Source organism: Crocuta crocuta, unplaced genomic scaffold (genome assembly GCF_008692635.1).
Source record: "Crocuta crocuta isolate KB4526 unplaced genomic scaffold, BGI_CrCroc_1.0 scaffold1, whole genome shotgun sequence".
Classification (NCBI taxonomy): Eukaryota; Metazoa; Chordata; class Mammalia; order Carnivora; family Hyaenidae; genus Crocuta; species Crocuta crocuta.
Window position 1 is genome coordinate 4294418 of NW_027527930.1, and position 19693 is coordinate 4314110.

A 19693-nucleotide genomic window follows, 5' to 3' on the forward strand; every position below is an offset into this window, starting at 1 on the left:
ATTTGTCCTACTTCATTTTCTTTAATATTTCAAAGAAAGAATAGTGTTTCTAATGCCTTGATGACCACAAAGATTTGCTTTGAAGGCCCAATGAGGAGGAGGAATAAAGTATGTTCATAGGGACTATCTCTTTAAAGATCTTTTGAAATCCTTTGCTTCTCAATGACTGTTGATCTTCCATTGTACACAGTTGCTTGAACCTTGTTGCATGATTTGACGGAGGCATTTAATTGAATGTGCAATGTTTCTAAAGTCCAAGTCACTTCCTCTTCTAGATAATGAATTTTAACGGGGCTATATCATTCAGAGGTTCAGCTGAGCTTTCCAGTGCATTACTTTATCCTGGGGAACGTCATTTGCATAAGTCAGGCTTTCACTTAATTCTACCAATAAAGTTACAAACCGTGTACCATACCATGTAGCTGCGGCAGAGGCTTATGCAACATTTGACACGCTCTGCTTTGGTAAAACCAGTAGTATCCTTCAGGGCCATGTGTTCCTTCTTTTTTTTTTTGGATTACAGATTAATGACCCAGTCTTTTTCCAGAGAAAAAATGTCCAAGGATTTTTCTCCCGATATTGGCTATGTATTAATCAGGAGCAGAGCTGAGAGACTGGCACTGGCAAAGTTTGCCTTCCTCACTCCAATGCTTCCAGACTGGTTTCCGTTTTTTATTTGGCTTTGTTCCAAGAGAGTACTGGAATCTGTCCTCAGGAAACTTGGACTTCTACAAAGCCTCACTCATCTGTGGGTGTCTTCCCAATTCAGCCCTCTCCAGGTTTTGCCCCACTGTGCCTGGAAGGGGCTGAGGCCAGATCATGGGCTCCTGCTGGCTCCACAGCCATGTGAGGTCAGTCTGACTCTTCCCCGGTGCACAGGTGAGTGGGAGTCCTCCTCCAAATGCTTTGGCCTTTGGTGCTGGTTGCCCCGGCTTCCATAGGAGCACTTCTGTGGGCAGATGGATGCTGAATTTTAGTTTTTTAAAGGGCATGCAAAAGGAGGGGCATCTTATGATTCCATGATGCTGCTATCCTAAGGTTATATATCTGAAAGTGCTTTGAAAATGTAAATATTGGGCACTATTACGTCTCGTGTTTATTGCCAATGATTCACACCCTGCTTGAGAATGCATGTTAACAACATTTCTGTCCTTGCCATTTTCCCTATCTTTCCTTTTATTTTAGCAATCTAAGCTGTCATAGATTAGTTACTTAATAAGTATAATACCTTTTAGTGATTGTCCAGAGTTTATGAGGTCATTCAATATAGATGGAAGTAAATACTGCCAACTTCCTGTCCTTAAGTCCTTGTATAAGTACATGGATGAAAGAAAAGGAAAAATGAAGGCTACAGTAAAATTAATAATAAGTATCACAGTAATAGGAGCAATACTGCAAAGCCCAAGGAGAGATGGATGACCAAAATGAGTACTGGCCATAGTTCATTTTTTTGTGTCTATGTAGCCCATGATTGGTGCCAGTTTATTACAACTTGGTCACTTTAATGAGAATTTGATACACAAATAAAGGTATAGACTCTTCCTTCAGATGACTAATTCTTTAGATGATCTGTATGAAACAGCGCATTTCATATCAAAACTTAATAGGTTAGAGTCTTTACGGATTCTTTATTAATTGAAACTGGGGTACATATTGGGGCACCTGGGTAGCTCAGTCAGTTAAGTGTTCGACTTCAGTTCAGATCATGATCTCACAGTTCGTGGGTTCGAGCCCCACGTTGGCCTCTATGCTGACAGCCAGCTCAGAACCTGGAGCCTGTTTTGGGTTCTGTGTCTCCCTCTCGCTCTCTGACCCTCCCCTGCTCTCTCTGTGTCTCTCTGTCTGTCTCTGTCACTGTCTCTCTCTCTCAGAAATAAATAAAACATTAAAAAAAAAGAAATTGTGGTACATATCTATTTTAGGTAAGATAATACCATTGCTAGCTAGTATATGACTTATGATTGTGAACTTATAAGAATTTAAGCTACATTATCTAGATTTATTGTGTACATTTGCAATCAGATAATAACACATTTTTTCCAGATCATAAAAAAACTCTGGAAACAGGAAATAAGTTGAAAAATGTAGAAAAGCACCAATATATACTAATATGCAACTAGTCCATCTCCCACTGACTAATTCACTGTTAGTGGTTTTTTGCAAATACAATTACAGGAAGGAAAGAATTTTAAATGACTTCCTCTCTTGGTTTCCCTTCCTGAAGACTCAGACCCTCTTTCTACATATAAGCATAAGGGTCTGGATAAGCTATAGCAAGTTGGGCTCTAAATGGAGCTCATGCAGTTTAACCTATATCTGTTTTCTCCCCAGGGTCAAAGATGAAGGAATGATACAGCTCACAACCAAGTTATTTTATTCATCACATGGATTTCCATGTAGAAATAACAATAGAAGACTAATTAGTGGTAAGATGGCTTATAGTTAATTTACTCAACTTGTAAAATACTAACTTAAAAATTATTAAAAAGACATTACACATTTTCAATGACATTCTAAAACTATTGAATCATCGACATGGGTAGAGTATAAATCTGCCTTCTAGAAACTGGTATACACAAACTTCTTAGTCCTTATATTATTTCATCTACAGAATTAATGTGAACAGAGTATACTTTATTTCTAGACTACAGGTATTCACTCAGAGGCTGATTTTATTTAAAGCATTTTAATCAACTGTATAGAACACTTAAGTGCCCAGTGAAAAAGATGCCAGATGCAAGAATAACAAAGGGCAATTTTCCTTAGTGTATTAAATTGAGATAAGTTGATCTCCCTTGGATCAATCAGGACCTGGCTTTTCTCTGTCTTACTCACTTCAGTAATAATAAGGGTGATGATGTTATCCCCAAAGTTATACTATTATAGGTTAACCTAATAGCCAAAGCTGTGGCCTCACATACAAAATTTTACAATTATGTGTCAGGAGGAAGGAACACTTAAATATGACAGATTCCCCCTTTACCCCTCTATATTCCATGTTGGCATGTCATCTTGCCAAATATAGTTCTCAAGCCAATAATAGGAATAGTGAAATCCATGTTAGCCCTTAAAACAAAATTGGATTTTAATTTATCAATAATCCATTAGAAGAAGAGGAAAAGAAATACTCTCTAACAACTGACATGGAGTTTAAGTTAATACACAGGAAGGTTTTGAAAACCTTGTTCCATCTCAATTTTCCAAACACCCTTATCCCAGTAGGTACACAATGAATGCGTATCTGTTTCTGAAACATAGGGTTGCTCTAAGCTGGAGCATAAGAAAAACAAAATGTGAAAATATAAAGCATTGTGTCTTAGATATTTTCCTCAATATATTTTCCAGCTCTAATTGAATCCGTGGACATGGGCTTCTTATCACTAACTTTTGCGGCCTACAGTGTTCTCATGCAGTTTTCATTTATATTTACAGCATTTCCTTGCCGTGGATACAAATATCTTTAAATATTTGTGTGAATGGTTTTCTTTTGGATACTTTGAAGCAATTTTTATCAAGCTAGTAGGTATTCTCTCAGTCAAGTTCTGGACCCCAGACATTTTCAGCTTGACATAACACATCCAGTCTCACTCAAATTCCATTCTATTTCTTCTCTTGTAAACCTCACTTTATCCCACACTCACTTTCTTTTCATTTTTCATTTTTATTTGGACTTAGGGACATTAAACATAGGAAAGCAGAGATGAACTTTAAAAGTTAGAGGAAAAGGAAGAAATAAAATGGCAAAATATTGGAGGAAAATGATCCCCTTTCATTGACTTATGTTTATGTACTTGTTTTATAGTAACTTCTTTGCTTTGCTCCCTGTACCTGAAATAGAGAAAACTATTCAAAGTTGAATGAATATTACATATCTTAATGTAGTATTTACAAGAATAAACATATTCTTGTAGTATTTACAAGAATAAAAATGCTCCCCTAAAATGATACAAATATGTAGTTGATGAAAGATTGAAAAATACAGAGTGATAATGAGGTCATTAATACAAACTGGGGTCTGGTTATCTATCTCACCAATTCAAAGTCCATGAAATTACTCCCCGCCCCCCCAAAAAAAAATATGGGAGCTCAGTGGTGTAAGTGTACTATCAAATGTATTTCCCTTTAAGGGAACATATAACCTCCTGTCCAACCAATTTACAACATATGCAGAAAAGAGTTAATGAGCAAGTCAGAGTCTGACGTCTTTAGAAAGGACTGCTTGCAAAGTCTGCCCTAGGTTAGAGTTTGGGAACTAAAATCAGAAACAGTTCCCCATACTGATAGAACGTATCCATAAATGACAAGAGTGGCCCATCATACCCAATCTGTTTGTATAGACATTGTTCGTGCTGCACGTCTACTTTCCATCTGGGAGTCTGAAATTTTGATACTGCATGGAGGAAGGTACCGTGTGACCATCCTCCAATTAAAAACCTAGGACACTGAATTTCTAATGAGCTTCCCTGGTAGACAACACTTCACACATATTGCCAAACTCATTGCTGGAGGAATAATCACACTGTGTGACCCCATTGAGAGAGACTCTTAGGAGCTAGTTACTGGTTTCCTGCAGATATTACCTTATGTGTCTCATTATTTGCTGATTTTGTGTTGTATCCTTTTGCTGTAATATCATCTGTGAATACACTGTATGCTAAGTCCTCTGAATTCTTCCAGTAAATCACCAAACCTGGGCATGTTCTTGAGGATCTCCGATACACAAGGTTGACTGAAAGATGTACGTGAAGATATATGGATTCTAAATAAAAATATGTATTGAATACATACTATGTAAATAGAATTATGTCAAGTAAAGTCGATGCAAGTAGCATGGACTTCTTTTAAGAAATTCACAGTATGGTGGCTATCTCTGCATACAGAAGTATATACAAAGAATATTTGATTAATGGAGTCAAAGCAAAATAAGGAATATACAAGAAGTTTATTTCAATGGGAGTTTTGAAGATACAGACAGCACATCTTGTTTCAATTGCCAGGAAAGCTAAAAACCTGTAAGTTAGCCTTAAAGGAACAAGTAGATTTTGACAGGTTATGATACCTAGAGACAGGAGAAAAGGGGAGTTTTGGAAAGTTTCCTTTACAGAGTTTCTCTTGGAATTTTGCCAATGAATATGAGGTGTTATGAAAAAGTGAAATATAGAACATATTGAGGAAATAAAAAATAATATTGTTACTTAGGACACAAAGTGGAAATTTCAAATCTCTTGGATAAAATCTGAATAATCTGAATGATCTATAACTCAGTCCCTGCAACATTCATGGATTATTATAGAAGGAGCATCAAAATTCCATAGCAATTTAAAAGTGTTCCTCTTAAACTCTGGCACAGAGCTTATGTTCTACTGGTTTCTAATTCTGCTTTTTCTTTTCTAGCTCTCCTTTGTTCAGGTCCATCATGAGTGAGAAATGGGACTCAAACTCTTCAGAAAACTGGCATTACATTTGGAGTGTCAAAGACACAAAGTATCACCCATACTCAGATATCAATATTACCTATGTGAACTACTACCTTCACCAGCCTCAAGTAGCAGCAGTGTTCATTATTTCCTACTTTCTGATCTTCTTCCTGTGCATGGTGGGAAATACAGTGGTTTGCTTTACTGTAATGAGGAACAAGCATATGCACACAGTCACGAATCTCTTTATCTTGAACCTGGCAATAAGTGATTTACTGGTTGGCATATTTTGTATGCCTATCACACTCCTGGACAATATTATAGCAGGTATGTTGACTTGTGTGCCGTACAAGAATGATATGAGGCAGTGTTTGTCCCATATTCCTGCACCCATGGCAGGGCCATCCATTCATTTGCAAATATTTATGGAGTTCCAAGAATTGCTACAGGTACCTGCCCTCATCCATTCTAAAGGAGGAGAAAGGCAATAAACAAACATGTAGGATAAGTAGTCAAAGAACAATAAGAATTATGGATAAAAATAAAGCAAATGACAGAGATAAAGAGTGGAAACTGTCATTTTTATAGAGTTCACCGATGGTTATCAGAATGAGCTCTAACATTCTTTATGGATAACTTTAAATTTGCTTAATAAGTTCAGGGCACATAGAATGTAGTAAAAATACTGGGATTATTATAACACTGTAAAGTTCAAGGAACTGGTAAAGTCTAGTTTCAACTGATACAAGGTGTTCCGTCTAACAGTTATTGAGGCCCTCTGGTGGTTAGCTAGGGAGATTTCCTTTTCAGGGAAGGCAGAGCAGCAGTCCCATGTATGCAAAAAGTGGTAGTTGAATGAGTGGTAATGTACACATGCCACAGGACTAACTTCACACTGTATCGGTTAGGGTGCTGCCCTGGAGTCCTTCCGGCCTGTAGTGCTACTTCTCTAGTGCTTCGTTATATACTCTGGAAGTACAGGGGCAGTGGATCTCCCGCTCCCAGGACAATTTTGGTACATGGTACATACTCAGTAAATATTTGTTGTATTAATGAGTGAACGGTACTCAAGACAGATATTCATATTCCAAATCTGTATGAGAAAAAGTGATGCAATAGGAGCACGGCAAAAATACTTAGACCTGAGCCGAAGTCGGCTGCTTGACTGACTGAGCCACCCAGGTGCCCCAAGAGGTTTCTCTTTAGAGGTGACATCTGTTGCCTGCCTTTCTCTGCAGTGGGAGCAGGTAGAGTTTAAGAATGTCTCTTCTAGCATCTGTACTGCATAGAGTCTGTGTTTTTTATGGTGTCTATTGTTGAAAAAATATTTATATTTTTAACAAAAAGGAATGTACATTTTTAAGACCCTGGGCTATGCAAAAAGAGAACAAAACAATTTATTTAAGTTATTGTTATTGCTCTCAAGAAACTTACTTTGCCAGTAAGAAATGTTCTCAGTATTCACCCCCCACACAAATATTTATGAAGAAATTCTTATCTCAACTTTTCATTAAAATTACCCTTCCTTATCCCTGATTCTCATTAGCCGGAAGCAGCCACATTCAACATCTTGCCTTTATTTTTGGTATTTACTCTCATGTTTCTAAATAACCTGTTTCCATTATAAGGTATTATCTTCACACTGTGAGAGATGTGATTTAGTTCTTCTAAGGCTCTTCTACCACAAGAGGTATTTCCCTAGCAGACTCCACTGAAATGACACAGAACAAAAGAACATAAATCCACAGAAACTGCTAGATATTGCTGAATGCAAAAGTGTGAAAACAGGATTGGCTGGAATGGTGTACAAATGCATTCAGATGCATTTATACAGACACGCAAACACACATTTGCATTCTTTATCTCCTCTCATTTTCCCAATGTTGTTAATAATTTTTAGTTAAGTCAGTCTGCAGAATATATGTTCCTATTATTATTTGTATCTTAGCTCTGCTGAGGCATGAAAGTTAATACAAGAACATTCCCCAGGATTAAGTAGCGTTCTATTTTTGATTGAAAGGACTATGATATCAATATGAAAGAGTGCTGTATCAATTTCTTTTTTCTTGGATTTAATAAGGGCATTGTAGTTTTATTTGCTTCGGTGGCGGTATGTACCTGTAAGCAATATAACCTCAACTTCTCTTCTACATGTGTTAATTTCTTCTTAATACCTTCAGACCTATCGGATAACTTGTGAATTGCATCTTTTTTTTTTTCTGGAGATACTCTGCTGGTGCTCTCTACCCTTTCGTTCCTATTCACACATACTGTTCTTCAGGCATGGAGCTCCGCACCTACTGCTCAGGGATGTCCCTTCACTGAGATCCTAAGGATTCTCTTTACTTCTCATTGTGCTCAATCCCCTGTTTTCCAGAGCCATGTCTTCTTTCTTGGTTTATTTCTCTATTAGTTTCCTGAGAATGTGTGCATTAAGATAAAAAAAAAAGACATTTGAGATCTTGCTTTGTCTGCAATTATCGTTATTCTGCCCTCATACCTAAATATAGTTAGCTGTATGAAGTACTTAAGGCTAGACACTATTCCCCCCTCAAAATTTTAACAGAGTTATCACTATTGTTACTGCTGGAAAACCTGATATCACTGCCAAAAAAGCTAATGATGTTAGACTCTTGCTGCTTTTATCATGATTTGCATTTTGTTTTTTCTCCTGAAAACTTAGGACTTTCCTTTATCCTCAGTGTTCTGAATTTCAGGCAATTATACCTTCTATAGGTCTTTTTATTTTTCATGTATTGTGTTGGACACAAACCAGGTTCTTTCAATCAAAAATAGAATGCTGCTTAATCCTGGGGGATTTTCTTGTATAATTCTCTTCCATTTTACTTTTTTCAGTTCGTATTAGTTGGATATCGGAGGTTCTGGGTTGCCTTTTGTTTCTTCAGCTTTCTCGTTTCTGTTTCTTATTGATGTTTTTTCAGAGATTTTCTCAATTTTCTCTTCCAGACATTGAGTTCTACATTTCTGTTCTTATATTTTAAATTCTTTGACCTATTTTTATTTTCTGCATGTTTCTTATACTATCATGCACATTTCATTGATGAAATGTGTTATATCTCTGAGGTTTATATTTTTATGCTTTTATGTTAATTCTAGTTATCAGGGTTATATTCGTTTCAGTTGTACAATATAGTGATTCAAAAATTCCATACATCACCCAGTGCTCATGATAACACATGTACTCCTTAATTCCCATCACCTCTTTCACCCATCCTCCCACCCACCTCCTCTCTGGTAACCATCAGTTTGTTCTGTATAGTTAAGAGACTGTTTCTTGGTTTATCTTTTTTCCTATGCTATTTTGTTTCTTAAATTGTACATATGAGTGAAATCATACTGTATCTCTTTCTCTAATGGGCTTACTTCACTTAGTATCTTACTCTCTAGGTCCACCCATGTAGTTGCAAATGGCAAGAGTTCATTCTTTTTTTGTGGCTGAATAATATTCCATTGTGCATGCATGCGCATGTTTCACACCACATCTTTATCCATTCATCAATTGATGGACACTTGGGCAGCTACATATCTTGGCTATTGTAGATAGTGCTGCTATGAACATAGGGGGTGCATGTATCCTTTTGAATGAGCATTTTTGTATTCTTTGGGTAAATACGTAGTAGTACGATTGCTGGATCTTATAGTAGTACTATTTTTAACTTTTTGAGGAACCTCTATACAGTTATCCAGCACTCTGGAAAACAGTTTGCATTCCCACCAACAGTATAAGAAGGTTCTTCTTTCTCCACATCTTTGCCAATACTTGTTTTTTGTGTTGTTGATTTTAGCCATTCTGACAGATGTGAGGTGATATTTCATTGTACTTTTTATATGCATTTCCCTGATGATAAGTGATGTTATTATCTTTTCAACTGTCTGTTGGCCATCTGTATGTCTTCCTTGGAGAAATGTCTGTTCATGTCATCTACCCATTTTTTAATGGGGTTATTTGTTTTCTGGGTGTTGAGTTGTAGAAGTTCTTTATATATTTTAAATACAAACACTTAATAGGATGTGTCATTTGCAAATATCTTCTCTTGTTCAATAAGTTATCTTTTAGTTTTGTTGATTATTTCCTTTGCTATGCAGAAGCTTCTTATTTTGATTAAGTTGCAATAGGTTATTTTTGTTTTTGTTTCCTTTACCTCAGCAGACCTATCTAGAAAGAAATTACTATGGCTGATCTGAGAGAAGTTACTGCCTGTGTTCTCTTCCAGGATTTTCATGGTTTCAGGTCTCAAATTTAGGTCTTTAATCCATTTCAAGTTTATGTTTGTGTGTGGTATAAGAAAGTGGTCCAGTTTTCCAAACACCATTTGTTGAAGAGTCTTTTTTTTCCATTGGATATTCTTTCTTTCTTTTTTGAAGATTAATTGACCATATAATTGTGGGTTTATTTCTGAGTTTTCTATGTTTCTATTTTTGTGCCAGTATAATACTGTTTTGATTACTACACATTTGTAATATAACTTGAAGTCTGAAATTGTGATACCTCCAGCTTTGCTTTTCTTTTTTAAGTTTGCTTTGGCTATTTGAGGTCTTTTGTGGTTCCGTACAAATTTTAGGATTGTTTGTTCTTGTTATGTGAAAAATGCTATTGGTGTTTTGATAGGGATGGCATTAAACGTGTAGGTTGCTTTGGTAGTATAGACATCTTCACAATATTTGTTCTTCCAATCCATGAACATGGAATGTCTTTCTGCCTCTTTGTGTCCTCTTCAATTTCTTTCATTAGTGTTTTATACTTTTCAGAGTATGGGTCTTTCACCTCTTAGGTTAGTTTTCTTCCTAGATATCTTATTATTTTTGGTGCAGTTGTGAATGAGACTGTTTTCTCCTCTTTCTGCTGCTTGTTAGTGTATAGAAATGCAACAGATTTCTATACATCGATTTTGTATTCTGCAATTCTTTTATCAGTTCTAGCAGTTTTATTGGCAGTCTTTCAGATTCTCAGTGTAGAGTATCATGTCGTCTGCAAATAGTGAAAGTTTGACTTCTTCCCTACTGGTTTGGATGCCTTTTATTTTTCTTGTCTGCCTGCCATGGGTAGGACTTATAGTACTGTGTTCAATAAAGTGAAAGGGGACATCCTTTTCTTGTTCCTGATCTTTGGGGAAAAAAGCTGTCAGTTTTTCCTCATTAAGGATGACATTAGCTGTGGATTTTTTATATATGTCCTTTTTATGTGGAGGTTATTTTCCCTCTAAACCTACTTGTTGAGAGTTTTTACCATAAATGGATATTGAATGCTATCAAATCCTCTTTCTGTGCCCACTGAAATGATCATATGATTCTTATTCTTTATTTTATTGATGTAATGCATCATGTTGATTGATTAGCAAATCTTGAACCACCCTTGCAGCCCAGGAATAAATTCCATTTGATCCCTGTGAATGATATTTTTCATGATTGTTGGATTCAGTTTGGTGCTTTTTGTTGAGGACTTTTGCATCTATGTTCATTAGAGATATTGGCCTGTGGAGCTCTTTTTTGGGTGTCTTTATCTGGTTTTAGTGTCAGAGTAATGCTGGCCTCATAGAATGAATTTGGGTGTTTTCCTTCTTTTTCTATTTTTTGGAATAATTTGAGAGGAATAGATAGATATAGATATTAACTCTTCTTTATATGTTTGGTAGGATTCGCCTTGAAGCCATCTGTTCCTGGACTTTTGTTGGGAATTTTGTGATTACTGATTCAATTTCCTTGTTGGGAATTGGCCAAATCTGAAAATTTTCCACTTCTTCCTGTTTCAGTTTTGGTAGGTTATGTTTCTGGGAATTTATCCATTTTTTCTAGGTTGACCAATTTGTTGGCATATAGTTTTTCATAATATTATCTTATAATTGTATTTCTATGGTGTTGGTTGTTGTTTCTTCTTTCTCCTTTGTAATTTTGTGGACTTCCTCCTTTTTTCTTGTAAACCTGGCTAGAGATTTGAAGTAATAATTTTTTTCATTTTTCATCTACTTAATTTATATTGTTTTTTCCCCTTTATGTTTCTTTTTTCCTATTTGTTTTGGTCACTTTGATATTTAAGGTTTCCCTTCTGTCAACTGCTACATAGCTGCTTGTGTTTCAGACTGAGACATGGTGTGGCTGCTTTGGACCTCTGCGTGCCTTAAGATTGAGATTAGTCCCACTCTCAGCCTCATTAGTCAGGCCCATGCACTGGGAAACCCACAACGCTCAAAATCTGCACATCAGTATTCTTGGAAGGATCACATTCCCCAGAAGGAAATTCTCTGATCTATTGCCATGGGATTCATAAGAGCAGCTGCTGTGTTCCAGAGCCTGGTGGGTCTCTGGGCAGCAGTACTGCATGCAGAGCATCTATTTTCACTTAATTCTTCTGCATCACTGTGGTACCCACTCCATCTGCACCTGGTGACTCGAAGTCCAGAGCCCCTCTGCTTTTACCTCCTCAGAGAGTAACCTCCGTTCTTCTGCTAGCTGGGGAAAGAACAAGTGGCATCTCATTGTGTTTGTTCATAATTCAGCCAGTTATATTGTTTTCCCAGCTTTATATTCTCTCTGTGCATTTAAGTTATTTTTTCTCTGGTGCTTTCATTTCAGTGGAATTTAGTGAGGGAGATGAGATAAATCATATATTCTATTTTTGACCAAAGGCTATTCACACTCCTTTTTGCCTTTTTAATACTGTAACAGCCAAAGATATTTTAGGACTGGGAAAATGTGTTCACTTTTGATTTCTATTCAGGAGAGTCACTCAAGTGTCTATTTTAAGATGATCTGGATAGATGGCAAAATGTTTTTTTTATATACTTGGATTATTTAGATTTTTGGGAATATTTTAAAGTAGGTACAAGTATTTTTTAAAAATAGCAGGATTTTTAAAAAATGTTACATATTTCTCAGATTTTTAAAATTTATCTTTTGGGAAACTAGAATATTTGCTGGTGGAAGAATATTACTTTCTTATAATAGCAGATGGGTGTTTATATCAACCTGTTATAATAATTTTACTAACTTATTTTATAAACATTCTAGCAAATGAGGTTTAATTAGAAAGATATGTTTTAGTCAGCTCAGGCTACCATAACAAAATACCATAGACTAGGTGGCTTAAACAACAGACATATATTTTCTTTCTATTCCAGAGGCTAGAAGCATGTTAGGTTCTTGGTGAGGGTCCTTTCTTTGGTTTGTAGACAGCTACCTTCTTACTGTGTGCTCACATGGCCTTTCTTCATGCACATTTATGGAAAAGAAACCTTTTTTCTCCCTCTTCTTCTAGAGGCACTAATCCCAACATGTGGGCACCACCTAAATATAATTACTTTCCAGAGACACCACTTCCAAATACATTGGAGCTTAAGGCTCTAAGATCTGAATTTGATGGGGGATCAGGGTAGAGCACTAACATTCTATAACAAAGTACCTCTGAGGTAAATTGTGTCATTACATTATATATGGATAAATATTAGTTTTATTTACTATTCTACATGTGACTTCTATTCCTCATGATTTATGGGGTACATTTCCAAATTATAAAACCAATTATTCTTCCTGTCTTATTCATTTAAAGGGCACTATTGCATAAGGGTTAATGGTTTAGGCTCTGGAACCATACAACTGGGGTTGAAAGCCTAAGAATGCTTCTAACTAGCTGTGGCAAGGTATGTGATATATGTGTGTTTATTACCTAGTCTATATCATGAGGAAGAGAATAAAGCCTTCGAAAGTCTATTTGGGGGATTAGAAAAGTTAATAGGTATGAAGAGCTTACCACAGTGCCTAGAATGCTGTAACTACCATGTAAATTCTGACATTAGTACTAGTATACTAAAAACAGGGCTCTGGAGGTATTAATGAAAATAATGAGAAACATTGTTTCCTGGGTATCATTTAGGAAAGAGTTATATCAGTCTTGATTTCATGCTTTTCTGTTCATATTTTTGGTGAAATTTTAAAAAATATGATCTTTTCAAAGACTATTTCAATTTCCCTTTCAGGATGGCCCTTTGGAAGCACAATGTGCAAGATCAGTGGATTCATCCAGGGAATATCAGTTGCTGCATCAGTCTTTACTTTAGTTGCCATAGCTGTGGATAGGTAAGTCAGCCCCAAAATGTGAGTCCAGAGAAAAATTTATAATCTATTAAATTTGGTTCCATCTGCCCCAAACTATATCCATAATATATGCTCCTTTAAGAGCAAGGCTCTATCTATTAAGGGTTCAGTAACAAAACTATTAAAATTTCCATTATTTTAGAAATACGGATGATACATGTCTTAGTTTGGGCTGCTCTAACAAGATACTATAGAATTTATGGCTAAAACAATTGAAATTTATTTGTCAGTTCTGGAGGCTGGGCAGTCCAACGTCAGGATGCCAATATCTTCTGTATCTAATGAGAGACCTTTCCCTGATTTGCAGAAGGCTATCTTCTCCTTGGAGAGCACAAGCTCTAGTCTCTTCCTCTTCTTATAAAAGGTTACTAATCCTATCAAAGAGGAAACTACCCTCTTGATCTCATCTACTTTGTTACTACCTTAAGGTCATAGCTCCTAATACCATCCCATCAAGGGATAGGGTTTCAACCTTACTCAAGGTATGAATTTCAGGGGGACACAAACCTGAAGTTCATAACAGCATAGTTTATATATTTTCCATACTAGAATATTGAATCTTCTAATGGTGAAAATGTGAAATAAATTTGACATTTTATCCAGATGTTAAGGTAAAATTTAATACATCCATTTACACCTATTGTTGAGGTGTGCCTGTAATGGGCCAGATCGTACACCATCTAAAACAAATTAGACAAAGTACCTTGTAAATAAGTCCACACTCTTGTAGAAGTAGACAGACACAGTAACAAATGATCCTCTCTCCTTTGTATCATTGTTATGTTAGAGAGTGATCAAGTTACCTCTCAGGACAGGGAGTGTTGGGTTCACAGGAAAGGTCAGAAATTTACCTTGGAAAGAAACAGAGGAAAGAGCATCTCTTAAGACAGAGACCGGGCACTTGAAATGGGAGGATGCTTGTCAAGGGAAGTAGAGAGAGATGGTCCAGTTAGAGCATGGGAGGGTGGAATAGCATATTAGGTCATAGAAAGTCTATGGGCCTGGGGCACCCGGGTGCTCAGTCAGTTGAGCCTCTGACTCACTTCAGGTCAGGTTATGATCCCAGGATCTTGGAATCCAGCCCTGCATCAGGCTCTGCCCTGAGTGTGGAGGCCTGTTTGAGCTTCTCTCTCTAAAACAAAACACGAGTCTTTTATATAGGGAAATAATGGCTAGATTTTCATTTTAGAAAAACAAAGGGATTGTTAAAAGGGATTGGAGTTGTGTAAGACTAAAGAACAACAGTTAAATCTTTTGTAACAACTTAAGGCAGTGGCAATTAAGGGATATTTGAGAGGGAAACTAACTGAACAGTGACCTGAAAGATGTCCCTCCAGGCAAGGAAACAGACTAAAACGGAACTAACCAATCAGCAACACACATGCACATCTATGTATAGGAGAGAGTGTTTAAAAAATACAATAGAATAGTTGACTTAAAAAGCAAAACACCTCATATAGCCTATTTTCAACATTAATCTATTTTTAAGAACGCATCTTATAGATCTAGTTTTTTGGCTTACATGTAAACAGCATACAATTTACATATATAAATATGCTAACCACCAAATGCCAAAGATCTCTTTTTACATTAAAATTTGGAAGCTAATTATTTCCAAATTTGCCATATCCTGTTACTACTATTGTTTTATACTACTAAATAGTGCTGCTCAATTATTTAGTTGTGAATGTTTATAATACTATACCTTAACTTTATAATTATTTATGTCATCTTTACAGTGAATAAAAAAACCTGTAATATCCTTTGTATTTTCTACTTGAAACTTGAGCTTATCAGGTTAATTTCATTACATTTAGTATTAAATATCCCTTAATTTCTTTCACAGTTTCTAGTATGCCTCCTAAATAGAGATTTAGAAATAAATATTGCTCTTCAGGTTTTAAAAATGTTTATTTTTGAGAGAGAAGAGTGAGAGAGTGTGCACACACACAGTGGGAGAGGGGCAGAGAGAGGAAGACAGAGGATGTGAAGTGAGCCTTCTCAGGCACTTTATTACTACTGGTTTTTCCACCTGGGCTCTATAGCATGGCAGCTTCAAGGCAGCTTACCTTACATGTGGTCTAAGGCATGTGCATCCTAAGAAAGTCATGTAGCATCACTTCTACATCCTACTCATTAGGATGTGAGTCACTAAAACCAGCCCATATTCAAGGAGAAGGGAATTGAATTTGGAGGACATGTTTTGAAACCACCACACCTTCCTCTCCATCTGAACTACTTGCGCCTGAATGTCTTTCTCAGGGTCAGCTCTTGGAGGAAGCCAAACAAACAAAAAATATCCCCCAAACCTATTTCTCCAGACGAAGTCTTTCTCCTAAATTTCATACTTGTATTCAAAATGCCTCCTGGTTAACTTTGTTACACATCCAACAACAAGCACTTCAAAATAAACAGATCCAGAATTGAACTTGTCGTCTCTACCAGTCCCCTGCAAAAAGACGAAACAAACAAAAAGTCAGCTCCTCTTCTCACTTTCCCAAATCAGTGAATGGTAGTATCACACATCCAATCTGTCCTTGAACCTTTCTTCTGTCTAGTCACTCTTTAAATCCCATCAATTCTGGGTCCTAACTGGTCTTGAACAAGTCCACTATCTTCCATTGCTTGAGAAAGAATACTGAGATTTTTCCCCCCCTAACTGGTTGTAGGGATAAATTTTATGTGTGAACTTTACTGTTCCATGTGGTGCCCAGATATTTGGTCAGACATTATTCTGGGTGTGTCTATGAGGGTACTTTTGATGAGATTAACATTTGAATCAATAGGTTGAGTAAAAGAGTGCCCTCCCTAATATTGTTAGCCCTTATTCAATCAATCAGTTGAAGGCCTGCATAGAACAAAGAAGCAAAAAGGCTGACCCTGCAAGTAAGTGCCTGACTTTTAGAGCTGAGACATCAGTCTTCTTCTGTCTTCAGACACGAACTGCAACATTAGCTCTTCTGGGGTTGTGAGCCTGATAGCTTTTGGAACTTATATCCGTGGCTGTCCTGTTCTCAAGCCCTCAGACATGAACTGGACTATACCATTGGCTCTCTTGGATCTCCATTTTGCCAACTGCCGATCTTGGGACTTCTCAACTTCCCAAACTGCATGAGCCAATCCTTTAAAATAAATATCTTTCTATGTATTTATGCACACTCTTGGCTCTGTTGCTCTAGAGAAGCCTGACTAATGTACTGGCCAAGTCTAAACTCCAACATGATTTTAACATATTTTCGGTGACTACTTCCTGGCAGAGAGCATTTTCTTTCTTGGATCATCGTTGCCTCTCTGAATACATATACATGCATACACATATAACATATTCATGCATATACATATATTTGTTGAAGAATGAATGAAAAAGTATTTGAGGGCCCAGCAGTTGGTTTACCAAAAAAGAATAAAATACCCAGAATTATACCTATAAAGTTACCCATAATTTAAAGGTAGGTAGATGGGAGGAATCATTGATTAGAACACCAGAGGAAAGGGGGCGCCTGGGTGGCTCAGTCAGTTAAGCATCCAACTTCAGCTTACGATCTCACGATTTGTGAGTTTGAGCCCCACATCGGGCTCTGTACTGACAGTCTGGAACCTGCTTCTAATTCTGTCTCCCTCACTCTGGGCCCCTCCCCCACTTGCATTCTGTCTTTTTCTCTCTTTCGAATATAAATAAACATTAAAAAATACTAGAGGAAAACTTGATGTTAAGACAAGACGTTGTAACAGCAGACATTACCCATGCAATGAAGAACAGAGCAACTAAAGTTCAAATTAGTATATGAAGATATGTCAGATAAAGCTTTTAAGTGGCTCAGCAGCAACTCCATGTTATTTTAATTTTTCCTATCTGCAGATCTGGAAATTAATAATCTTCATAACATTTCCTTTTTATAGAGTCATCACAAAAATCAAAGATTGAATAGGTGATAATACTTTGAAAAGTATAAAATATTACACACTTGTATATGGTATGATTATAACTATAATGAGCATGAATAATAACATCAAGACTCACAATAGAAAAATTGCAGTAAAATGAAATCGGTGTCGTTCTACATACTGACATTGAATTTCCATGTTCACCAGAGGGCATAGAACATCTGGAAAGCAAGTAATCAGAAATCATAATGGAAATTCTCAGACTCCTATAGCTGTGAACCACGCCACCAAAACACTTAGTGACTTGAAACAAGAATGCTTAAACATTTCTCATGATGCTGTGGTTTGGCTGGGTGCCTCTGTGTCGTCACTCAAGTTTCTGTTTATGTCATCTTGCTAATGTTCAGTTGGCCAAGCACACAGATAATGTGGGAGGGGAGCACAGAGGTCATGAAGGAGAGTTTAACATTATGGACTCTGAAGCCAAACTACCTGTTTTAAATCATGTGTAATTGTGGGCAAGATTTTTTACTTTTCCTAAACTTATTTTGCCAGTAAATGGGGAAACTTAAAGACTATCAATGCAGACCAATGAAAAAGAACCTGGAACAAAATACTAACTATTCGTGTTCAATATATGCTAGTTACCACTATCACTTTTGTTATTAATAATTTTCGATACTCATTGAGTTGAAATTTGTATCAGTTACAAAAATATCAATGCATGCCTCTCTGCTTGCTGCTAATGGTAACTTTCTAGGTTTTTGAGGGGAATGTGAGTGGTAGAATTAAATTTAATTCACAACTTGGTCAGAAGTTATGAGGCAGTGTCCCTCTGCTCTTTGCCTTTAATTGCAGGTTCCGCTGTGTTGTCTACCCTTTTAAGCCAAAGCTCACTATCAAGACAGCATTTGTCATTATTGTGATCATCTGGGTCCTGGCTATTACCATTATGTCCCCATCTGCAATAATGTTACATGTACAAGAAGAAAAATATTACCAAGTGAGACTCAAGTCCCAGAATAAAACCATTCCAGTCTACTGGTGCCGGGAAGACTGGCCAAATCAGGAAATGAGGAAGATCTACACCACTGTGCTATTTGCCAATATCTACCTGGCTCCCCTGTCCCTCATTGTCATCATGTACGGAAGGATTGGAATTTCACTCTTCAAGACGACAGTGCCTCACACAGGCAAACAGAACCAAGAGCAGTGGCACATGGTGTCCAAGAAGAAACAGAAGGTAATTAAGATGCTTCTGATTGTGGCCTTGCTTTTTATTCTCTCCTGGCTGCCTCTGTGGACGCTGATGATGCTCTCAGACTATGCTGACCTGTCTCCAAATGAACTGCAGGTCATCAACATCTACATCTACCCATTTGCACACTGGCTGGCCTTTTGCAATAGCAGCGTCAACCCCATCATTTATGGTTTTTTCAATGAGAATTTTCACCGTGCATTCCAACATGCTTTTCGTCTCCAGCTCTGCCAAAAAAGAGCAAAGCCCGAGGAGACCTATACTGTCAGAGCTAAAAACAATGTGATCATAAGTACATCTCATCAGTTAGTCCCAGGACCTGCAATTCAAAATTCACAGGAGGAAAATTTGCTTTGTAGGAAAAGTGCTGAAAAACCCAAACAAGAATTAATGATGGAAGAATTAGGGGAACTCACCCAGAGCAAGGAGATTTTAAAAGAGCTGATGTGATGATTTTAACTATACTGTGTGTTATATATAAAAATATTACTGCTTTCTATAGCTTTGTACTTCAAAGAATGTTCTAAAGAAAACATGTACTGCAAGCCCTCTTTGAACAGAAGTGGAATAGTCTTATATTCATATCCAATCTTATGGTATATCAAATATGTAGAAGACTCACATACAGATTTGTCTGGATAAATCCATGTTCAAAGCCTGATGGGTATAGTCACACATATGTATTATGTGTATACAAAACACACACTTATTTTCTCCAAACGGTGATAAGTGGACAGTTCTTTGCCTGAGAGTACATTTTGTCAATTCTGTTTTTGCTTTTGGAGTTGAAATTTTAGACTACGGAATTGTGCTTTTAAAATATATTTAGCTTTCTTAGAAGAAATGCAATAGCAAATAGACACTATTTCTTTGTGTTTAAGGTTGATGTTTCTTTTAAAGAGTACAGTTAAAGTGAAATCCTATGTTATAACTGTTGGCTTTTTAATATTTTCATAAATAAAATATGCCCTAGTTGAACCCATATTTCTTACAGTGGTGACTGGGATTCCAGTTTGACACCCTT

The 19693-nt window shown here is 36.8% G+C and overlaps 1 protein-coding gene across 1 annotated transcript; it reads left to right on the forward strand.

Annotated features, from left to right (window-relative positions):
• Window positions 1–2364: 2364 nt before the first annotated feature.
• NPFFR2 (neuropeptide FF receptor 2) lies at window positions 2365–19220 on the forward strand. The gene is made up of 4 exons (XM_077751168.1): window positions 2365–2426; window positions 5395–5744; window positions 13409–13508; window positions 18270–19220. Exons 2-4 carry the CDS (start codon window positions 5417–5419, stop codon window positions 19117–19119), a joined length of 1278 nt encoding a protein of 425 aa, XP_077607294.1. The 5' UTR covers window positions 2365–2426; window positions 5395–5416; the 3' UTR covers window positions 19120–19220.
• The last annotated feature ends 473 nt before the right edge of the window (window positions 19221–19693 follow it).

What these genes read in the sequence shown, in the direction of transcription:
- NPFFR2 (XM_077751168.1), top strand. Translation starts at nt 5,417, where the DNA reads ATGAGTGAGAAATGGGACTCAAACTCTTCAGAAAACTGGCATTACATT. An exon ending in CCTGGACAATATTATAGCAG is followed by an intron (nt 5,745 to 13,408) that starts GTATGTTGACTT and finishes TTTCCCTTTCAG; the next exon opens with GATGGCCCTTTGGAAGCACA. An exon ending in GTTGCCATAGCTGTGGATAG is followed by an intron (nt 13,509 to 18,269) that starts GTAAGTCAGCCC and finishes CTTTAATTGCAG; the next exon opens with GTTCCGCTGTGTTGTCTACC.